Consider the following 18475-nt stretch of genomic DNA (forward strand, 5'->3'; position numbering starts at 1 on the left):
TGTTACCAGAAAGCGCTGTGTCAGGGAAGCTGTATCTAGCAAAAATTGATTTCATATGTATGATCACCAGTTTCACATAGAAAGGTTAGCACAGGGATCTGAGGTGCTAATGTAAGTATATGTGATTTTTCACTCATAGATCAGCCACAAATTCTTCTGGGCTTGTTATACTCCCTGTTTGCGTGATGGGAGTGCTGAGTGCAGATTTTGGCAAAAGTGGTGAAGATTTGCCATAAATGACCAGTATGATCAAGCTCCTGTGTAAATCTCTTCAACCCAGTTTGAGAAACGCTTCCCTATAGAGCGTTATTGTGAAAAAAGTGAACTGGAAAGTTGAAAGAGAAACACAGAGATGCAAGTCTCAGTGTTTGGCCCATTCAAGGAGGTAATGAGTTTCCTATAGTTTGGAAAGGTCCTCCATAGAATCAAATGTGTTTTCTTCTTTTTTTTTGCCCTCCTAAGAAAGTTTTAGGAAATTGTCTTATAAAGCAAAATAATATGGGCAAGTATGTTGAACAGCTGTTTGAAGGACAAATCTAGAAAACATTCCTATCCAGCTCAATTCCCAGGAACTTTAATCATGCAATGTAAAAGAATCCTGTGTTTCCCATCTGTTGAGGATGGAGCATTTGTGCCTTTCCATTGCAGGAATTACCCCCTTCTAGTGCAGTAACTCACTGCTGCTTGGTCTCCTCTCTCTTCAGCTGAAGCTCCCTGAACTCACTTCTGTCAAATGGAGAAACAGTTCAGGAAAACATGAGCCATGTGTCCCTTTTTATTCGAAAGCACTTTGCTGAAGTTACAGATTTCTTTTTAACCTGAACATCTGCTTCACTGTATAGCTCCATGGCATCAAGCATCTGTAAGATGACTACTGGTTGTCTCCTGAGGTAAATGAGCCCTCACCTGCTAAGGTAGAAAAAAAATCCCTATAAAGGGTATTTCAGACAGCTTAATTATGTCAATAATTACATCATCCTCTCCTTCATACAAACCACTAATAATTCAAGAAAGAGAAGAAAACCATCCACATTTTATATTCCACATAGCAATGCACTCTCCTTAAGGAAAAGGGTGAGTGGCAATGTGTCACAGCTTGCCAACTTCAAATACATTTCCAAATGCTGTCTCTCATCAGTAGACTTGTATTCCTCAAGTAAGGAGCGTTAAGTGTCAGTGAAAGAATTGAACTGTTCCCTTGTGACCTAGTGGATGAAGTAGGATTCCGTGGTTTTAGTCAAACGATCCCAGACTTCAAATATTTGAACTCCTGCTCACTTTTGCTTGTCTGTTTCCATGATAGATATTCACATGGATCCAATCATCAGATAAATTTCTGAATCAGAAGACATCTGAGTTCTTTCCAAAAATCCAAAATATAGATTGCTAAAATTAGGTATATATTTTTTTTTCTCAGTACAATGCTGTAGCTTTAAAAGGTGCTAAGTACAATGGGACCTTTGACTCATGATCTTGTCATCATCCCTGGACACCAAAACTTTAATATTTAGATATCTCACTGCATTTCAAAATGTTAGTTTCTGTCCTTTTAGAGTGAGAAGAAAAAGAAACCTAGAAAAACATTTATTGAGGTAAATGTCTCATTCAAAACTCATAACTTTGAAGCTATTCTACTGATTTTTTTCCAGGCTTCTTAGATTAAACAAACAAACAAATAAAATCCAGCAAACCAAACAAAAAACCCCCAACCTAGATGTGATGTTTCTGTCCTCTGCAATTATTGAAATATTTGAGCATAAAATATACTACTGAAACATCTGAAAAAGGTTATGTTGTTAACCCACACATAAATTAGAAATGTTTGGAATGATATTACTCAAACTTTTATATTAAAAAGTTAGGCAAAACTAGAAAAGTTTCTGTCCACAAGTGATATTTTGTAAAGTTATTAATATATCAGCACAGACTTGAAAAAATGTATTAGAATTACAGATTAAATTCTACTTTGTTAATGTCAATGTTTAATATCATCACAAGTGATCTGGATTATGGGATCAAGTGTACCCTGATGAATTTTGCTGATGATACCAAACTGAGCAGGGAGGTGGACACTCTGGGAGAGCCACCCTGCAGGAAGACCTGGGTAGGCTGGATGAGTGGGCTAACAAGAACCTTATGAAGTTCAACAGGGACAAGTGCAAGGTCTTGCACCTGGGAAGACATAATCCAGGAGTGCAGCACAGGCTGGGACCTACCCGGCTGGGGAGCAAAGAGACCTGGGGGCCTGGTGGACAACAAGCTCAGTGTGAGTGAAGAGTGGCTGCTGTGGCAAAGAAAGTCAGGGGGATGCTGGGCTGCATCGACAAGGGCTTCACCAGCAGAGACAGAGAAGACATTGTCCCGCTCTGTAGAGCGCTTTTCAGGCCACACCTGGAATACTGTGCCCAGTGTTGGTCCCTGCTGTGAGAAAAAGCTGTGGAGAGGCTGGAGAGGGTCCAGAGAAGGGCCACAGGTGATCAGACCACTGGGAAGCTGCCATGTGAGAAAGGGCTGAGAGAACTGGGTTTGTTTGGCCTTGAGAAAAGAAGGCTTAAGGGAGACCTTATCACCATGTTCCAGTATTTAAAGGGTGGCTACAAAGAAGATGGAGACTCCCTTTTTACAGGGACTCCCATATAAAAGATGAGGGGTAATGGGTACAAGATATTCTTGGGTGAGATTCTGATTGGACACAAGAAAAAAAAATTTTTTCACAATGAGAAAAGTCAGCCATCAGAATAATCATCAGAATCATAAAGTGGTGGATTCCACAACACTGGACACCTTTAAGATTCAGCTGGACGAGGTGCTGGGTCATCTTGTCTAGGCCGTGCTTTTGGCAAGAAAGCTTGAACCAGATGATCCTTGAGGTCCCTTCCAACCTGGAAGTCTGTGATTCTATTCTATACTTTGATTATATTGGATAATAGCTGTTTCTGTGATAACAAATATTTGCTAATTATAAAACCACATTACAGTTTTTAACCTGGTTGCTATCTCCTCTCTCCTTCCTCTCTCCTGTATGACTCCTTAGTGCAGATCACAGCTTTTCGTATTTTGGAGCAAGTGTAAGCTACCTCCATATGTTGGAGGAAGAGGTACATAAAGGAACTGCTCCTTTAATTTATAAATATGTGTTTATCCCAATAAATATAGTGCCAACATTTCTCTTCAGGCTAAATCTAGTGTAAATTTTCAAATACACACCGGAGCATAAGAACACAAAACAGAAATCTCATTACTTTGAAAGGCATGCAAAAATATGTTAATGTCAGTATAAACAAACCAATTAAAACAAATAAATGGGGAAAACAAAACCAAAGCAACGATGTACTACAAGATCTGAATAACTATATACTTTTGATTGTTTATTTTATGAAGAATGAAGTGGTGTGGGGACTGTGGTACCTACAAGAACAGTAGAGTAATTCAAAAGCAGAAATGTTGGTATTTTCTCTATGCTACTTTTTAAGCATCACATCTAGACCTCTAGATGCAGCTAATTTCTTCCACTTCCCCTAAGGATGTGTAAGGAATACTGGATTCTCCAGACTCAGAGAGAATGTAGATATTGAGGATCTCCCAAGTGACTCCTTCAGTTATATTAATATTAGAAATGGGAAATGTTTTTTGGGAACAGCACTTCAGGAAAATGCCATGCCCTTATGATTGTGACATACATTTTCATCAAATCATTTTGACAAGTAAGGCCAGAACAATAAAATAAATACGCAATAGTTTTATTTCTATTTCTTTTTCAAGGAAACACTGTAACTAATCAAATTTAGACATTTTAATTGACATTCAGACTACCTGGAGAAAATAATTCATAAAACTTGTCCTATCTTGGATTTGTTAAGATCCAGCAGCCCTTCATTTGATTCCATTGGATCAGTTACCTATTTGACTTCACAAGAGCAGCACTAGGGTAAGGATACTCGTATTAGTTCATTTACATTCAGATGAGAAGAAGTAACTGACATAATTGTATGAGATTTAGATGAAGACAGTCAACTGTCAGACATTTTTTTGGAATGTCTGCTTTCTTTAAAACAAACAAACAAGTGAAACCCAAACCAAAAGAAAACAAAACAAAACAAAAAACGAAGCAAGCCTTTCTTCATATGAAAAATGTAAATTCCATGATGGATTATTTTCAGTTCAGAACTAGATCGGTTTCAGATACTGAACAATTGTAGTCCACAGTATTTCTTTTTTCTTTTTGTCCCAAAATGCCAGATATGTCCATAAGCAGAAATATTCATGGTAGAGAGGAAAAATATGTCTTTTAGAAGTTACCTGCTAAACATAGATAAATATAGACTTATTTTTGAATGTATTTAGATAAAATTAAAAACAAGCCCAAAACCTGCTGTTTCCTTTGAATTTCATAAGGCAGAAAACCTGTTTTCTAGTTAGATCAAATACAATTTCTCTTTGCCTTATAGAATAACTACCACATCCTAAAATGAAAGTATGAACGTCAAAAGGGTGCTACGAGACATGTGAAAGCTTTGTAAATAGCTATGAGGTTACAGAGGTATAATTACCAATTAAGTAGCACTAACTTAGATGTGTGGTGCTTTGCTCAGGCTCAGCAATTCCCTATTACCTGCATGTAATGGGAGGGGATCATGCCCCATCTTGCCACAAGTGTTCTGCTTCTCAGGATCACAACTCTTGCCTTCTGCCCCTTTTGCGCTGTTAGAAGAAACTGGAATTACACTGATGGGAAAAAAAAAATATCTTTGCATTATTGACAGCTTCTACAACACAGTACATAAAAGTCTAAGAAAAAGAGACGAAGCTTTTAGCTGGACAGAAAGTGAGATGGGTATGTTTTGGGCATGTCAATACAGAAGAAAAATTGAGTATGACAATCTTAGAACCACACCCACAAATGTAAAAAGGAGAAAGAAAAGTAAAATAAACTGTGGACAAGTAATTGTGACCTGCTAATCCATTGTGTCTTTATTCCACTTGTGAACTCTGAAGTCATGAGTCACGATAGTTTAATGGTCAACTGTTTTCTATTCTGTGTTTGCCAGTAGAGGTCCATTAGGCATCAACACGTGGGAAAAGATATCTCTGTCGGTCCACACTTCAAAGCTTTCTCCAAGCACTGACTACTTTCCCTTATGAGAAGTATGTTAGAGTGAAAACTAGGAAAGTTTGAGTTCTTGAACACTACAATGGGAAAGGGCTGGAAGAAGGCTGTTAGAATTATGAAATACAGGGTTTGTTAATGACTTCATATGAGATTTTGAGCAGGTGATTAAGACTAAATTCTCAAAACTGTCCACTTGAGATACGTAAAATATCTCTAGTCAGATATTTTACAATTAAAGCACTCAAAATTCAGAGGCACTTCCAAAATGTAGCCCTTTAATCATTCTCTTTCCCTTTAATCATTTTCTGCTCTGTAAAGTGGTGACAATACCTACTTTTGAAAAGAATATTCTTTTTATATTTAATTGATACTACTGAACTGATGCATAATTTAAAAAATTAGCAGAAGCTGGTAATGATAGTTGCACCTTGGGCACATGTATTACTCTGGTGCAACTTGTCAACTGTGAAATGAGTTTGCCTTGGAGTGTCACACATAATAGCAACAAATAATCCAAATTCTGTACAAGGTTTTGAGTGGTAGTAAGAGGAATTCTAGCAGTGCTTCAGTTAGGTACATATACCCTGCCCCTATTCTCAGGTACCTTACTACAGCCAGGGATGGCTAGGCACGCAAATATCAAGTTGCCCTGACTCAGAGATTCCCTCATTTTTTAAATTTCTGCAGGTGTACTCACACTAAAGGGTTCAGCAGAACCATAGGCCTTTCTAGCCTGTTCTTCTGCTATGCTGTATCCAGCCGTATGTTGTGTGGCTTGCAGTCCTGTAGTGTGTGGAGAAGCAGAGAGTCAGTTCTGTTTCCTGGAGCAAACACATTCAGATCCTCTCAGAGCATCTTTCGGGGAAGTCCCCATCAAATGGGGAACAGTTTCCAGTAGCGACAATGCTGTGGTACTTGACAGAGAGAAATAGAAAGACCAAAGCCAAGAGGAGTATGGAGCAACCACTCTAGAGTTCGTGTGCTTCTTGCCTGAAATTACTTAGCTGGTAGAGAAGAGAGGAATGAAAAGGACCCATCCTTTTCCCTACTTAATCTGCATGTTGTGTTTGGGGTTTGATTGTTTGTTTGTTTGTTTGTTTGTTTTTAATACAAAATCCTTCACTCAAGCAGCATATATACTTTTTTTTTTCTTTTTTTTTTTTTTTTTTCTTCTTTCCCCTCCTCTGTGCTGCTCAAGAAAGCAGCAGCCTGGAAAGGCAAGACTGAATTTCACATTCCTGTCCTCTTCTGGTCCTGATACAGAGACTGAGGTGTACCTTTAGAAAAACACTTTTTCCAAGGCTCACCCGGTGTGCCTGGAGAGGATGATTTAGGGCAGGGCCTTCTCTCTTGCAGGCTGTTCCATTCCAGGATTGTCTCTTGTCACTCTGTCCCAAAATCACTCCCAGAAAGCACAATCTAATCATGGAGTCTGAATATCAAAAGACTCCTGTTATAGCCCTGAGCAATGCCAGTTAACTGCAAATTTCCCTGGCCAAGAATTGTGTTGTAAATTCCCCAGATGAGGCCTGATAAACCAAGAGTGGATCAGCTCTGGGTGTTACCCTCCATGAGTTTCTTCAACAACTCGGTGTCTAGAATAGCAAGAACCCTGTGAATGGCAAACCCACAATGAATGCTGCCAGCAAGGGTAGCTACATATGTGAAGACGGAGAGAATACAAGTATCAGACCAAGCGAATGCCTATTTATAAATTTGGAATACACTGCCAGTATAGAAATATCAGTGTATTTTTCCAGAGAGATGTATGCTGCTAAATCTTTTTATATCAGTATAATAAAATCTCCATCCACAAGCAAGAAAACAATTTTAAGAACCATAATGGTGACAGCCCCTGGCACAGCTGTGCTTGTCTGGGATCATACTGCTCCACAGCTCTGCCTGACAGAGCCAGAAGTCTCTAGATGTGACCTAAACATATGTTCTGCAACTGGTGGTATGTTTTTGTAGCCCATGCAGATATGCTTAAACTGGTTCTAATCTATCTAGCTCAGATAAGAACTGCTGAGAAGGTATGATATCATGGGTTTCAGTCTTGGCTAGCAAACCAGGTGCATATGTGGTATCAGGCTGGCTGGTAGACGCTGCTCTAAAGTCACCGTGTCACTGTGTCTGCCAGAACCAGGTACCTTAAAGCTGCAAATCCTGCAATGCCATATCAGCTGGAATGCAGATGCACCCTGAGAGATTTACTCTCAATGAAAGCTAACAAATTGAGGCAGCGTTTAGTACGTTCTTTTAAAAGAGGCTGGGAAGAGTACCAAAAGTATAATTAAACTAGAGAGAGCTGGAGAGCTAATTAATCACACCTTGACAAGATCTTTTGCTGAGACATTTCACAGAGAACATCAGGAGTGCCTTAAGTAACTACTTCAGGTACGTGCTTTGCGAGTGAAGAATAAATTAGTAGGAAATTGGCTCGACACAGGGAAACCTTGGAACATAGTTGGAGGTTGGACCAAGCTCAGTGAGACTGGGCTTTTTCTTCGTCTTTAGAAAAGATGAATTAGCTATTGGTATATCCTAAAGACCATTTGCAGCATGACAGGAATGAAAATGCTCTTGAGGATGCTTTTTTCATAACCATGTGTCCTAAGTTGGATATCTAAATAATAATTTGACTTTCAATGACAGTCAGCATTTACCAGCTATGTTTGATTTCCTGCCAGGAAGGGACTGATCCCTCTAGCACTCAGTTATTGCACTTGTATAAGCATATCCATTAAGTTCAAAGGAATTCAGTACTCATAGTAAGGAACATCTTCACATACATGTTGCTTGGAATATGTTCATGTCCTGTTCAAATTCAGAGCCAAAGTTCCTCAGATTTCACAAGGTCTATAACTTGGGTTCTAGCTTTTATTCATTTTTGACATAAAGATGTTTCTGAAAATCTCTCTGGCATGCAAGCCTGATTTTATTCCTTGTGCATCTGTTTCATATAACTTTAAGAAATGACACTCCTTTTAAAAATGAAGCAACACAAAATCTCCTCTCGTTCTCTCATATTGCTGTATTTGGAAAATCCTGAAAATATGCTGACATTTCTCAAAGCAGTTATTCTGGAAAGCACAAGAAACTGATACGAGTATTCGTTTTGTGAAGACTCAGTCAAATATATTCCCCTGCCATTTGGGCTGTAAAAAAAAAAAAAAAAAATCCTCTTGAAAACCGAGTGAAACTATCTATCAGTATAGGGCAAGAACACCTCGAAAGCAGTTATAATGGTGTCTCTAATAATTGAATAAATCCCATTGCGCGTCCTAGAAGGACTTTACACACTCCCTCCACCAGATAGTGCTGTTTCTCCACAGAGCTATTGAGGATTCCACAGGCCACGGAAAGGTCAGGGGCTGACTCGAGGTGACCGTACAGGGCTGCCTGGAGCTTGCTCGTCTCTCCCTGCCACCGCCACTCTCCGTGACACAGGGCAGGCGCATCCTGGGAAGGATTTGCGGGAGTAAACCCGTGTCTTGGTAGGCCGTTTTCTGCAGAAGACTGCGTGCTGGGGTTGCCACTGCTGCTGTTCCCATCTTTCGGGAGTCTTTCCCTTACATCTTTACTTGGACACCTTAATGACGCAGTCGTCTATCAAGTGATGGGTTGGACTGAGGCAACAGCCATGAAAAATCAAAACACCGATGTGCAGCCATTCCCACAGGTGAGCAGCGTATGCCGGGAGCAGACCTGGCACCAAGCTATGGGCAGTTTGGTCTCAGAGGGCTGAGAAGAGGGACTTCTACCAGCAACACTTACTTCCGAGGAGTAGATAGATCTCCTCAACCAATCCTGAGTCTGCGTACCTTGTAGGCCACCTGTGTCCTTTTACACGAAACACAGCTAGAAAGCATATCTACAGCATAATAACTACAGGGCATGATTTACAACTCCGCTGTGGCCTTTGTAACAGAGTACAGAAATTAATCTAGAACCCTTCTTATTGCCTTTCAAGGCAGAAATCCTGCATGTGCTCTATCTTCCTCCACTGACCCTCCTATCAGAAACAGAAGGAAGAGCATTTTTTCAATTCTTAACCAAACCCTTCTGAATACGCAGCAAGAAAACGGAAAATCAAGTCAATCAAATATTTTAAAACCTTTCAAGTAGAAAATGGTGCTTACTTTTTTGCTGTCTGTCACTTAACAGTTTTTGAGACCACTGGGCCAATTTTTCAGATGAACTTTGCAGGAAGCATTGTAATGTTGCTCAGTGTACCTGAGTTACTAAATTTTAAGAATGTTGTTCTGGGTTATTTTAGTAAGCTAACAACTGCTTAGTGTTAAAAGTTCGGTGTTGATGCTTTCTCAAAGTATAATTAAAAAAATAAAATAAAATGGTGCAAGGTATGTGTATTTTCCAAAGTAGTGTAAGGCTGGAGCTGTCCGATCCTTAGTGAGCTTCTAAATCTTTATTAATGCAGGCAGTTCTAGGAAAAATGGTTTGTGAAACCAAACCTTAGCTTGCTCAGTGCATGGAAAAGCGCAGATGGCTCGAATCAGATATCAGGGTCTAGCTATGTATGCAGTGGGTTGTACAGGTAATTAGCCAAATATAGGAGTTTTTAATATTATTTTGTATGCAGTGTTAATATTATCTGTATTTATTCAGACTTCCATAATATGCATGTCTGATCTCACAGAGATGCTAGGTCATTAACTCACCATGGAGATGGTGTTTACTTAAATCTTACCTTGTGCATTCTACATAGTTGCAAGTCTCTTAAAAATAAACAGAAAAAATGAAACGATGTATCAGTTCAGCTTTTATATTTCCCAATATCTAAGTAAATGGAGCATATTGTTCACATTAGTTTTATTGAGAAACAACACAAACACATCCAGAGGAAAGATTTAATTACAGAGTTCTTTCTGACACACTAAATGCAAGACCATATAGCTTTATATATACTACTCTATGTGTTAGGTTGTGAAGGGGGGTGGGAGGAAAAGAGTAGGAGATTCTTGTGTTTCTGGTGGTGCAGAAATAATGCGATAGATGTATCATAGCTGCTGTGAGCCCAGGAAAGGCTGAATTGCAAAGGAAGACATTTCCTATAATTGGCTCCATATCACAGCTTTGCGTCAAATGATTCTACTTGGGAATTGTCAAGATGATAATGAACACGGACATTTTATTGTACTTCCACCTTGACTAGCAGATTAAGTGGCAACAGGCACCAAAACGTCTTTCTTCCATTAACATGAATGCTCTTGTGACCCTTAGGCTTCATTAGTACTCTATCTTCTACATAGAGACAACTCTGGAAGAACGGATACTGAAGCTAATTCATCAGCTCCAAGTGTAACACCTTCCTCCTGAGTCATTACCTGTAGAAATCCATAATTGTCTGTTCTTTGCTCCCCAGTCATGGATATCAGGTCCAGATCAAGGACTGGGTGCTCATCTTTTATGTCCTTATTCGACTGGGCCCAGGAAACTGAACTTCTTCTTTTTATGTTGCCTGAACCTTTGAAGCACTCTGAGTGCCAACACTGGTCCTCGGCGTCTCTTGTGATATAGTGAATTCAAATCCCCTCATAGAGCAATGTCCATCCCTTTTCCAATGCCTTTCTCACAACAGGCTGGTAAGAATCAGTAACTAAAACAAATAAGGCAACAATAATTTTCGCCAAAGGAAAACATCTAGATCCTGAGTATGTTTCTCTTGAGGAGGAGAAGGCCAGGCTGCACTATGCTTCCTGGTATTTTAATACAGCATTTGGTACCGCGGTAGTGAAACCGACTGAAATCTTGCATGACGTTTAGATAACGTTCAGTAGCACAGCAAGCACACCCTTTCACCCTTCCAGAGTACTTTTCTTTTTCCCCTTTCAGCACCCTCGCCGTGTCCAGCCTCGGCGCCAGGGCCAGCGGGCAGGCGGGGGGCGCCGAGGGGCTGAGGTGGGGCACGTTGGGACCAGGTGATCCGCAGCACGCCAAGGGGCCGCCAGCGACCTCCCGCCCGGGCAGACCGGCGCTCAACGGGCGTTCTCCGCCGCTCAACGGGGTTCTCTGCCGCTCCTGGCCGCCGCCCCGAGCAGCGTCTCCCGGCCGAGGGAAGCGCGGCCGCGGGCCGCACCGGGCCGGGCCCCGGGAGGCCGCCTACCCTGGCGGCGGCCGGCACTTCCCGGCGCTCTCACACCGCGGGGAAACTCTTCCTCCGGGCCGGCCCCGCTGACGTAGCGGTGTCTGTGCCGCGGGGGCGGCGGGGAGGGGACGGGAGTGGGGGCGCCGGCTGGCGGCGCGGGCCGGGCCGGGGCGCGGCGGGGGGGTCCCGGGGTCGGTGCTGTCACGGGAGGAGAGCGCGGGGCGGGCAGCTCTGCGGTGCCAGGCGCGGGGGAAGTCGCTACCGCGGGGGTAGCACGTTAATAAAGCCAGGCGGGCTATTTACGGCCCGGAGTGTTTTTTCCACGTTTGGGTCCCCACTTTATCCTGTGAGGAGTAAAGAAGGAGGGCGGGCGGACGGGGCAAGGCCGTCGCGGACACCCGTCCGGCGGGTGTGGAGGGGCGGCGAGCGCGGCCCGCGGGGGTTCCGACCCCAAGGCCGGGCGGGCCGCACCGCGCTGCTCCCCCCGCCGGCAAAACTTTCTGCACACTAACACACACACACATACACACGCACGCAGGGACGGGGCTGCCGGCGCGCACACACACAGACACACACTGACGTCTTTTGCGCATTTCCTGCACTGGCGCGGGCGGCGGAGCGGCACCGGCAGGCGGGCTGGGGCTGCGGGCGGCGCGGAGGGAGGGAAGGAGGGAAGGAGGCGGCCGGCGGGAGGCGGGCGAGGGGCGGCCGGCGGGAGGGAGGGAGGCGGCGGCTCTGCCCATCGCCAGGGCGGCGGCCGCCCAGCCCGGAGCCCGCCGAGACCCGCGCGGCCCGCTCCGCTGCCGGCGCCCCCCAATGCGCGGGGGTCGCTGCGCTGGGTCCTTGGCCTTGGCGGCGGCGGCGGAGGAGGAGGAGGCGGCACAGGACGGGCGGCTCCGGGCTGCGGCGCGGATGGAAGGTCCCCGGCTGGATGTTTGCTGAGCGGAGGCTGTGCAGTAGGCAGGGCTGGTGGGTCGGCCGGTGTTTCTGATTTGTGTGTGTGTGTATTGTTGTGCGGCGCACGGGCAGGGCTGGCGTGTGCAGGAGCCTGGGGTCGCGGCTCTGCCTCCTCTGCAAAGACTGATCCAGGATTATGGTCTCGGTGAAGGGAGAAGGCTCTTGCTCACCCCAAGGATCTGTTATGCTCGGGTTTTGATTGCATTCGGGGGTTTCTGCAGCCGCGGACGCCTCCCCCTCCTCGGCGGCCCCCCTCCCTTGTTTTCCGTTAGAAACACGGGCGAGAAAATAAATGTATTCACTGGGTGTCGCAAGAGCAAAGGCTAAATAATCAAAGGTAACAGCAGCAGCAAGGCGAAGAGACCCGCACTGTATCCTGCTCGCCCATTCCCAGACCTGCCCTCCTATTTATTGGCGAGACCTTCCTCCCTCCCTCCTGGTGCGAGTGCGTTGTGTGAGTGTTTAATCTCGGGAAACGTGCAGCCATCCAGCCATGGTGGTTTTCAATGGCTTGCTGAAAATCAAGATCTGTGAGGCGGTGAATCTGAAACCCACAGCGTGGTCTCTGAGGCATGCCGTGGGTCCCAGGCCACAGACCTTTTTGCTGGACCCTTACATAGCCCTCAATGTGGACGACTCCAGGATCGGACAGACCTCAACCAAGCAAAAGACCAACAGTCCTGCTTGGAACGATGAATTTGTCACTGACGTTTGTAATGGCAGGAAGATAGAGATGGCTGTTTTCCATGATGCCCCCATCGGGTACGACGATTTTGTAGCTAACTGCACTATACAGTTTGAGGACTTGCTGCAGAACGGGAGCCGCCACTTCGAGGACTGGGTGAGTGTTCACGCTGTAGATACAGCCTGTATATATGCTTTTCAGTGCCATGGCCCTTGATGCAACATCTGTCTTGCAGAGCTGGGTTGCCAAGGGCATGTAATGGCTCTGAAGGCTTTTCGTTATTTCCACGCTTTGTTATATGGAGATAGTCATGGTTACTGTATATCTAATGCATGTGGTCTACAGGCAAGGGAGGAAAGAAAAATATGCTGAATCTAAGTAAGAGATGTATAATTACCACTTGAGTTTCTGAAATTATCTTCTGTAAATACAAGTCTAGTTATCTTATTGTGTTTGAAAAACCCTAACCAAGTGCATCCAAATAGAACATTACTGCGAAGCCCAGATCCAGTACTTAGACTGAGTTCATAATTTCAGTGTGAATGCTCTTGGTCAGCCTAGCAATTACAAGCCTTAAAAATCCAGACCTGGCTCTGATACGAGACACTTCAGGGTCTTCATGTCACTTGAAAGCTCACTGCATCAATGTTGATGCTCCTCCTTCCTTCCTTCCCCCAGATGATCTACATCTTTATGTGTAGAGCTAATGCAATGCTTCTTCAAATACCTGAAACTGATAAAAAGGGTCCTGGTGGATTTTGGCCCCAACCAGACAAATTCTGTTGCCTGTATACAGAACGTGTCTGACAGCTACAGCATCTTAAAGACCCAGAGGGTAGCATGGCTCAATGTGAGTACAAAAAAGCTGGAAAAGCCTTGGTCTGACATCCTCAGGTTCTGTGATTTAATATGGAAAAATCAAATAAACAAAAAGAAACACAGGAAATGCGAATATGCACATTTCATGTTTCTGCAGTTAAACAGTTAAATGGTATACCCTTTAAATAGGATGTATAATAAAACAGTAGTAGCCATCTTCTCATTTTAAATGTGCCCTGCTTGACCAGCCACCTGAAATGTGTATGCTCATCTTTTTGTGTATTTAGTTGTTATGGTCAAGGATACTAGTCAGGGCAATATTTATTTTGCAAGCAGACAAAGAACCCAGCACCAAAGTCAAAATAGTGAGAGTTAATTGCTCTGAGTTTCATGGATTCTTTGGGGCTTCTTTACTTAATGCAGTGGTATAAAGAGATGTCGGAATGATGGAAAGGCGTGAAAGAATTAGGCTCTATTTATGCTGATTAGGAGCTGAATAACTTTAGTGTTGAAACTTTTATGTTTGCAACTTTAAAATATTTTTCACTTCTGTTACATATGTTACATGGTGATAATTAGGAGCTAGATTATTCTGATGCTCTGTAAAAGCTACGCATTTGTAAGCTTGGGTGGTAAAAGTGGGTGATAGGCAGAGGAAAAATAGCCAAATCAGGAAAAGACAAATGCAGCAGTATTGCAGATGTCTTTTACCTGGACTGAATGATAATCAAGTTGTGGCTCTCCTGAAAATAAGGAGTGGGCACATCTTTGAGACCAGTGAGGAGAGGACATCACAGATTTTTAGTGAATAATAATTTTGTATGTTCTTTTCGTGTGGGGTACATGTTTTGAGCTTGTCGCCAAATCTGGAAGGACCTTGCAGGTTGCAGACGTCCAGTTTGCATTTTGGTGGGGCTGGTGTGCTGGGGTGCATCCTGGCTCCGATTTTTAAGGTGAACTCGAACATCTGAACATGTTCCGTAGATAAATAGTGGAATTTAGCAGATTGAAACCTGTTGTAAAGATGATCTGACAGGAACTACATAGCCGAATCAAATAAATGCTGTGTTTTATTGCACCAGGATTCATTGCTGTCCAGCATTCACTGGTGGGAGGAGACGAGGGAGTGACTACACTTGCTGTCTGTGGATGTGACACAGTTGAGGACATGGCAGTGGATTATAACTGTTCAGCTCAATATAAAGCAGCTTCTGAAGGATCACTTACCTCATTTTTGTGTTGTAAATCCTCATAGCTTGGATTGTGTTTGTATGGTACATATAATACACAGTGTATCCCTGTATCACAGTTGGAATTGGTGAGGAGACAAGTATTTGTGGAACTGTGCTTTACGCTTTCCAGAATCTCCGCATTTACTGAATGTGCCACTGTACTTCTATTAGCAAGTGTTTATTGGATTGTTAACGGATAGAGACCTTCAGAGAACTGGCTCTTTCATAATCACAGGATTTTGTCTGATTTCACCAAGTTAAAATAAAGCCTGTGACCATGACATCTCTATGGAGTCCATAGTGAAGTAAATAGATTTATCGGTATCTTCATCAGTGGCTGGAGTCTATATTAAAACCTGAAAAAGAGAAGCTATCTGTGAAAAGAATGGGTTTCACAGTACAAGGAAAATGCACATGGCCTAAACCAATGTTGAGCTGAGATCTGCTGGTACGTTACAGTCAATTTCTTCCGTTGAATAAGAGGACTAATTTCTTCATTTCACTCTTGGCATTAAAAGCAGATATTTTTGTAGTATACTTTCCTAACTTTATAACAAGCAAATTAAAAGTAGCGGTCGCTCATTCCTTCTTACTGCCTGAAATATCAAGTAAATGCAACCTAAGAAACACTCTTGGAGACCATGAAGTCGTTTTATGCCATTCTGAGGGTTTCCTTTAAGCAGTCCTGAAAGTTTGAACTGGGAACCACATACTTGTTCAGTGCACTGGGTGTAATTGAAATGCCGCCCCTCTTCACCTTCAGAATGATACAACAGTTATTGCAGGACTGGACTGTCACTATTTAAATAGGTTTGAGAAAATGCTCATGTGCTGAGAACAGCTCTTGTCAATATATTAATAGCTTTAGTGCTTTAGATCGCATATAATACAGTATGTATTTTGGTCAGGAAATTTCAATATTTGTTTTATAATATCTGCACTGGGGTCAAGGTTACGTTACTTACCATGTAATATATTTCTAGGTTCTTGTCAGAAGTCCAAAATGCAAAAAAGACTTGCAAAGAATTTTTTTTTCCATATAAAGAAACCGGTTTTAGCTAGCTTGCCTACTTTGATTGGTTTTTGCTATTGTGCAAATCCTTATGTTTTTTCTGAGATGAATTTTTTAGGAAAATACTGGGTATTTTTCTCAATCTTAAGCCTGTGCTGTATACTGATTCCATGGTTACAGTGGAAACACTAATGATAAACAAGTGCAAAGCTTGAAATCATGATAGCATCTATTGTATTAAGACAAATCACATAAATATGCAAAACCCTGGTTCCTTTTATCTACAGGGTATTTAGCAGTTGCAAAAATTATTTTTGACCTTATGATGTTTTTAATCCCTGAAAATATGTATATTTAGTAAATCAAAGTTGTGGCCTAAAACTGGTGTTTCAGGTTTTATTGGATGGAAGTTTTTTTTTTTTTAAAAAAGGTTTTTTTAAAGATCAATATAAAAATATTTGTTTGGGTTTCTTGAAAGGTTTAGTGACAATTAAAAAGATGGCTGCTTTTCCAGTGGTGCATCAATACAGACACAGCACAGTAAAAGTGTCAGTTTTGCAGATTTTTTTTTTAGTCATGGATACACTGCAGTTTTAAGGAGAACTTTGGATTTATGACATTACAGGCTTTTCTGTACATGCATAAAAATTGTATAGAATGGCACGGAGTATTCAAGAGGATGTTGGTGAACTTATACTTTGAAAAATACGCAATATAGAGCAACAAACAAATTGCAAGTTCTGATTGAAAAACAAACAACATGAAAGCTGTGGCTATATTATTTGAGTTGGGTAATCCTGGTAATAATAAAGTGTGTAGACGTTGCACTTGAGTTGGTAATGCAGCTACATTTTAATCAGTAGAATTGAAATTGGGAAGGAAAATTCCATTGGTATTTAGCTTTGTGGTTACGCTCCTGTGAATTAGCACCATCAATGCTTGTGTTTGGATGATTGGTAGTATGGGTTCTGAGTTCAAGTCCACTTTCCAGAGCTGATGATAGATGAAATCAGTGTAATTGGACCTGTGCCAAAGACTCCATCTAAGGGTCTTAGCCATTAGCCCAGCTGGAGACGAGAAAACCTACTGAGTCGTCCTAAGAAATCCTTTTGTGAGTTAAGTAGCAGAACTCACTAAATCAGTCAGGTCATGACAACATTTAGCAGGATAAGCCTCTATTTCCACTAAAAATATTTTACAGCAATATTTAGGTTAATGAAACAAGTTTAATTTTCTGCTGTCTCAAAAAAATCCCTAACACTGTCATGAAAAATAATAAAACAAGAATTTGAGTGAGCTTTTTTTTTGCTAGTCCTAAATATCTTTCATACCTTTTTTTCCTCTTTGATGTTGCTTCTTAAGATCTAAATTTTAAACATGATATTTCTTTGAAAGCATCCTTTAATATTTCAGTTTTATCAATGTGAAGTTAGTCATGCAATGGTGCCATATAATATCTCAATAACAAGTTGATAAGTTATGGGAAATGCTGTGGAGAAGAGGTACACTATTTTACATGCTTGTTGAACTGTTGAGTTACGTGTTTTTACATCATGCTTACAGTCTAGTATTGAAGAAATTTTCCTATTTGAAAAACTAGGTTTTTAAGTTGCAGCGCATACAGTTAAGACACCTAGGTTAGCGGAGCTGTCAATGTCATGGTTCCCACCTCTCTCATAAGAGAAATAACGGTGACAAGTATGTAATACGTTAGAAAATCTGAAAGCTCTTTAGAGAAAGGTCAAATTCCTTCTCTTTGGGGAACTGAGAAGTAGGTGCCCACAGGCACCCAGAAAGGCAACAGCAGGGGAGGAGTTAAAACTCTCTTGATCTAGTGAGCTCTCCATGGATGTGAGAAGTTAAACGATCTCCTTCCAGCGCCTCTAATCTGAATTAACTGGAAAGGCTGCTTAGGTGTTTATCAGAGTTGCTTTTTTTTTTTCTGAAATGGGTACTCCTTTCACTCAGTGGGTGATCTGTTGTAGCTGGCAGAGAGTGGAATTGTTATTGTTTTAGTGCAGGTCCCCCTGCGCGTTAACCTCTGCTTGTGCCATACGCTGCCATACACTATACAAGGTTGGCATTGGGTTAGCAGAGTGCAATTGTAGCGTAGTTTCATGTTTATTTTCATCTACTGGCTGAACTTGTCTGTGCTGATGGTGTTGAAAGGCTTAAGATTTTGCTTGTGAAAGCTTTACATCTCATGTAAACTGCAGTTCCTGGGCTGCTGAAAACCATTGTTGTCAGAAAAGTAGTTGTTGAAATGAAAGGGAAATTCCTGTCCTGTTCGATACCTTTCTGCATGACGAGGCTGTCACTGAGCAAGGTCTGTCAGGTTTGGGGGGTGAGTGAGCTGCAGGGGATCAGCAGGATTTCACAGGGACTCAGCGTAGAGGGTGGGCGGTTGTCAAGAGGAGGGGAGAGATTCTGGAGAGCACTTTGCAGAGGGAGGGGTGTTCCTTGCCTTCTCCCCCAGCCTGTCTCCCTCCTGTGCCTCCTCTTTTCCCTCTCTGCTGGGGATGTGGTACAGTCACCAACGCAGCTCACCCAC

The 18475-nt window shown here is 42.4% G+C and overlaps 1 protein-coding gene across 1 annotated transcript in view; it reads left to right on the forward strand.

The window, feature by feature from the left end:
* The first annotated feature begins 11965 nt into the window (after positions 1–11965).
* The window catches only part of PRKCE (protein kinase C epsilon), a 296138-nt gene continuing 289628 nt past the window's right edge, over positions 11966–18475 (forward strand). The window contains exon 1 of the mRNA XM_065833837.2: positions 11966–13017. Within this exon, the coding sequence (XP_065689909.1) occupies positions 12670–13017 (348 nt within the window). The 5' untranslated portion in view covers positions 11966–12669. The remainder of the gene's footprint in view (positions 13018–18475) is intronic.

This window comes from Patagioenas fasciata, chromosome 3 (genome assembly GCF_037038585.1).
Source record: "Patagioenas fasciata isolate bPatFas1 chromosome 3, bPatFas1.hap1, whole genome shotgun sequence".
Classification (NCBI taxonomy): domain Eukaryota; kingdom Metazoa; phylum Chordata; class Aves; order Columbiformes; family Columbidae; genus Patagioenas; species Patagioenas fasciata.